Consider the following 5,888-nt stretch of genomic DNA (forward strand, 5'->3'; position numbering starts at 1 on the left):
TGAAATTTTACAAGAATTCCAACATTATAATGAGACCACTTCTGTTATAGCCATTTTTATAGCCTTTCCATCATCCATGCTAATAAACAAGGATAACAGAGAAACAGGAAAGTTGGGTGACTTGGTATCTGTGTAGCAAACCCTGGAACCAAAATATTTAGTTAGAAAAACCATAGCATTCATGTTTGAGGTCTCAGCACTGTGTCTAATCTCAGATGTATTGGTCCAATTGAAGCCTTTAAATCCAGGGGGAAGCAAAAGAAATAGAACAGATCTTTGTTGTAGCATTAATCATGATGTTGAGTTTCCATCTGGAAACACTGAAATATTTGGCAGAATTGAGCTCCACTAGCTAGTGATAGTTCTCATAAAAACCTTAGAAGGAAAGCTCTCTCTATAAAACTACAAATTAGTTGGGGGAACATAAATGGATGTACCATAGTAGACAAGAGACTGACTACTTGGGATTTTTAGAGACACAGGAAATCATGGATTGGGCTCTTCCTTTTTCTGTAGCTCCAGTTCAGCAGTCTTTTGTACGGCTGCATCCACCAGCAGCTAGAAGCTGCTGAAGTCCTTGTCCTCCTCTGCTGCCACAGATTGGGGAGAAGATATAAGCAAGGCCACACTGGCAAAAATCTCAACCTTTTTCTTTGGCTGGGCCTTAAGGGTAAGCTTCTGGCCTGGGACCAACTCTAGGTCTGGCAGCTTCTCCCCGGACTCCTGGCACATCTGGGCAAGCTTTGAATCCCATCTGGATCTCTGGGCCTTGACTTAGCCTCAAAAGATGGATCAGCAGGCTGCTGGTGGTCACATCTGCAGCCTTGCCTTTTTGGTCATATATGGTGATCTGGCTGGTGTCACATCCATCCTGTTTAAGCATTTCCAGAAGAATGCATCTGTGGGCATTGATGAACCAATTAGAGATCTGTAGGAAAGACAAATCAGTCTGCTCTGACAACATTCTTTTCTCTATTTCTGAAGGGTAGGCCTTAAACCAGTGCTCATAGAGCCAGTCATGGAAGACCTTCACAGATTCAGGTGGCAAATACCCTTTCTGCTTCCTCTTGCCTTCTAGTGAGACAAGCACTTTATCTGTAGCAATGTAACTATTTAGTTCAATTAAGGTGCCCTGAGCTGAACTTTGGGTCTCTGCTGGGCTTTCTTCAGCAGCCTCCATGTTCTTGAGGCCTGTCTTCACTATCTTGGGAACCAAGGATGGCTGAGTTAGAAGTAAGGTAGGTCTAGGAAGGCCAGTGAAGTAGGCCTCCAAGAGGAAGTCTCACCTATTGCTTCCCAGGGGGATTAACAGTGTTGCTAACAGCTTTGAGCCAGCAGGCTTTGTGATGTCACATACTTTCCACTCTTCATGCTACCCTCTACCACCCTCTCCCACTTCCTGGTCCCCTCTCCTTTTTTTCCACATGCTCAAATGCACTTGCTGCCACCCCATCAGTTTATACAACTCTTGAGAACTTTATTTCTCTGTTGCTGTGATCAGTTACTACTAACTAATGAACACTCTCTTGGCTAAATTAGGCTTATGCATAAATTTGTCACTTTATTCCTTTATCATTTTACTATGTTATTATTTTTTCCTCTTATTCCTTATAATTGAATCATTGTCTTATCCATGTGTATCAGGAACAATATTATCTATTAGATATTAAGCTGAATGAGAGTGTAATTAGCATTCCTAACTCCTTCTTCCATATTTAAAGCTAATTTAAGATTAATTTTTAACTACATCTTTGATTTTCATACCTCAAAAACCCTTTGATTTTTCTTCTTTATGGCCTGGAAATGTTTGGCTTTTGCATGACTTCACTGTGCCACCATAATCTTTATGTCTATATTTTGAGCTCTGATGTGCAAGTGTTATGATTCTCTTTGAAGCTTCAGTCAGAAATTCAGGGATATTTTAAAAAATTAGAGAGGATAGGATTCAAGAAATAACAATAGTCACAGACTTAAGTTATTTAAATCTTTCTTAATAGTTTAAGTATATTGCAATCACCCCTAAATCAGATGAAAATAACATGTAAGTTGCATATTTTATTTTATTTTATTTTATAATTATTATAATTTTTTTATTTTTTAGGGCTGCATCTGTGGCATACGGAAGTTCCCAGGTTTGGGGTCTAATCAGAGCTTGAGCTGCCAGCCTATGCCACAATCACAGCAATGCAGGATGCAAGCTGTATTTGAGACTTACATCACAGCTCGTGGCATCTCTGGATTCTTATCTCACTGAGCAAGGCCGGGGATTGAACCCAAATCTTCATGGATACTAGTCTGGTTCATAAGCCACTGAGCAACAATGGGAACTCCATAAGTTGTATACTTTAACTTGAGATAGCTGAAAATAAGCATTGGCTCTTTCAAAAACACTTGCATCCCCTTAGAGGACAATCATGACTTCTCAGGGCTATGTATGGTATTACTTACTATTAAGTTTAGAAACTTTTCTGAGGAAACTCCTGGATTTTTTTAATGAGATTCCTTGGCTTCCAAGGACCACCTTTCTGATTAAATTCCAATTTACAATGGCCTTAGGTTTGGCACTGCTGATTTAAAGAGTCTGGCAAAATTATCTGTTCTAGAACCAGGTCTCCTATTCTCTCTTGCTAAGCATTGCTTGCAGCCCTGAGTTCCCTCATAAATTCTGGGATTCTCCATCTCTTGGGAGAGAAAATTTCTACCCTTTAAGTTTCTTGACAACAGTCTTTCCCTTTGAGAATCATCATAGTGCCCTTGGGCATCATCTTAAGCAGCATATATTATCCATTGTTTCTATCTGGCAGGTCAATATGATTTAACCCTTAAGAGTTCTTATTTGGTGTCACTGAGCTGGACATCAAAATGTTTTCTGCTGATCCTTTGACTTTTGGTAACCTTACTGGTATTGACTTTCATGGCTTAAAATTTACTGTTAGGGAGGCCTATTGAAAAACACAATCAAATCTAATGGATGTCTTAACAGAGCTTCCCAAAACCACTAAGTTTGTATGTTGGCTACAGTTGAAGATTTCTTTTGGAGTACTACAGAAGAGAGAGCTATTACTTTTGCTGGTTGTTTGGGCTACTGGAACAGAGAAGATAAGTTTTCCCATTCATAGAGAAAACTCACATCTTACAATTATTTCTGACCAATATAGTTATGATTCATGCTCGCTGAAACTATTCTTGCCTGACATTATGGTTTCCAGTAACTTACCCCCCCACTTGTTGCTGCTATCTGCTTTCTATATTTCTGGGATTCAGACTTCTGCTGAAGGATTGATAGAATTGTACATATTTAAATTGCTATGATTTATTCTCAATAAATAATCTAGGTCTTTTATTTATATGACTCTTTTATTTATTCTCCTAAAAATGAATTTCATTCTGGTTCAGATTATGCACAAGTAATTTGGAGATTCTTTTTTCCTTAAATAACAACTATAGTAACAGAGAGAAATCTGGAAAGTAGATGAAAATTGAGAAGAAATCTACCAATTTTGATCCAAAAACTTCTTTATTTTGTGATGTAACAATAGAAACACTAAATAGAACTGGTTATTATCTTTTGTCAAGTTTTTCATGATTCAGAATATGAATTAAGAGCATCTCTACAAGAAAGATGTATGGGTCCCACCTACTTATTTAAAACTTCTAAGAATCTCAAATTATCTAAATGGTTTCTGTCAAATTATATTTTCCTTTATTGCTTCTTGTTATATAAACACCATGGAAACAATTAATGTTGTATATTTATAGGCATTGATTGATTTATCTACATATGACACTGAAAGTCTTCTCATGATTATGTCATGAAGTGACCATGGTATTATGCTATAATATGCACCTTAATGCTCAAGATATCTAAGGCTATGACAAGACTAAGGTCTTTCATATATTGTTTATTGTTTTTAGTAATCTACTTATAAATTGAGTATAAGTTACAGTATTCTATACTCCAAATTTTGTATCTGTAAAATTAAAATAATAAAAGAAAAAGTGAACGGTTTATGTTTTGACTTCCAAAAAATGGAGTAGTGCAAAAGTAAATTGGAAAAACTAAATAAGTAAATCCTTCCCAGACACAGCACAGTTAAATTAAGAGAAGCAAAAACTCTTAATGTGATAATGGGACTTTGGTAACTCTGAAAATAAAGAATAAGTGTCTAGAGTTTAATCATAACATCAAATATCTGGATAATTTCTGCCAGATATTTTAAACTTCGAAAAAAATTGAAGAAACATTTAGGGAGCCCATGCTAAACTCCCCTTTTTAAAGGAGTGGTGGCAAGTTAGGACTAGGAAATATAGGAAGTTCTGGCAAATTCTACTAACATACCCTAATTTGGAAGGATGCACATAGGGTGTGTGTTGTGACAATAAGAGAAGGAAACCAGTGGTATATCAGAACCTTAGATGAAGGGTAGGATGTTTATATGTATATGCCATATATATTAATAATATATAGTATATATAATTTTTCTAAGATACACATATATATTTTATACATATATATTCATGTATATGCTAATATATTATATATAGATATATAATTTTTCTAAGTTATATACACATATACATATATCTTACAAAAAAAATGGACCAGTAAATAATAAAGAAATAACAGATAAAAGATATTATGAAAGAATCATTCTCCAAAAAGACTTATGGATTTTGCAGCTTAAATATGTAATGTTTTCCATTACAGAGATGCAAAGTAGAGGTTTCCAATTCTTCTACAAATCTGGAAAAGTCCTTATGTGAAAATCTCACAAAGCATGACAAAAAAAATCATAGGAAATTCACTTATAGAATCATAAATAATTACTAAATTGAATCCAGATTCATATAAAAGATAAAACACAAGCAAATGGACTTTAGGAATTAAATCATTATTTAACATTAAGTTATATATTTAAGTAACTATTCATATTAATATGTAAAAGAAAAATATATTATCTAAATGTTACTTAAGAAATATTTTCTTAAATTCTAAAACAATTTCTTATAAACATAATTGAATGAAATAAATGGCACTATAAATATGATTCTTTTATATAATATATATTCATAAGGAGATACAATAATCAATTCCAAGCTTCATACATAATTGGTAAAAAAGAAATGATTCTTTGAATTTCATGGCATGGTAAAAGTGTCTATTTTCACTACTGTAATATTGTTTCCAAGTTGTATCTAGTAGGATTATTCAAACAAAAATAATTTTAATGCACATAAGAAAAGGAGGAGATTAGTATTATTTGTGGATGGTATGATTAACCATTTAGGAAATATTTAAAAATCAATTGAAAAACTTTTAGAAATATTAAGAATAAAGTGATGTGGCCAGTTACAACTCAATAAATGATAAACTTTAACATATACCAAAAATCATCATTTAGAAAATACATTGAGGAAATTATCTGGTTCTTAAACATAATAAGAATAAAGATATAAAAACATCTAGGCATAGTAGTGGCATAATGCTTCATTTAAGGCCTGTGTTTCCTTATTTATTTTCTGTATGGATGATCTGTCCATTGCTGTAAGTGGGGTGTTGAAGTCACACCAGTATTATTGTGTTATTGTGAATTTATCCTTTTAAGGTTGTTAGCAGTTTCCTTATATATTGTGGCAAACCTATGTTGGGTGTTTAGATATTTAAAATTGTTATATCTTCTTCTTGGATTGATCCTTTGATCATTAGCTAATGACCTTCCTTTTACCTTAAAATCTTCTCAAGTTTAAAGTCTATTTTGTCTGATATGAGTATTGCTACTCCATGTTTCTTTTGATTCCCATTTGCATGGAATATTTTCTTCCATCCTCTCACTTTCAATTTGTATGTGTCCCTAGAAGTGAAGTGAGTCTCTTGAAGACAGCATATA

General features: G+C 34.1%; 1 protein-coding gene across 1 annotated transcript; it reads right to left on the bottom strand.

Annotated features, from left to right (window-relative positions):
- Positions 1-486: 486 nt before the first annotated feature.
- On the bottom strand, positions 487-1,180 carry TGIF2LX (TGFB induced factor homeobox 2 like X-linked). The gene is given in 3 exon segments (XM_053743477.1): positions 487-734; positions 737-817; positions 820-1,180. Coding segments are annotated over 3 exon segments (690 nt in total).
- Positions 1,181-5,888: the final 4,708 nt, after the last annotated feature.

Source organism: Phacochoerus africanus, chromosome X (assembly GCF_016906955.1).
Source record: "Phacochoerus africanus isolate WHEZ1 chromosome X, ROS_Pafr_v1, whole genome shotgun sequence".
NCBI classification, from domain to species: Eukaryota; Metazoa; Chordata; class Mammalia; order Artiodactyla; family Suidae; genus Phacochoerus; species Phacochoerus africanus.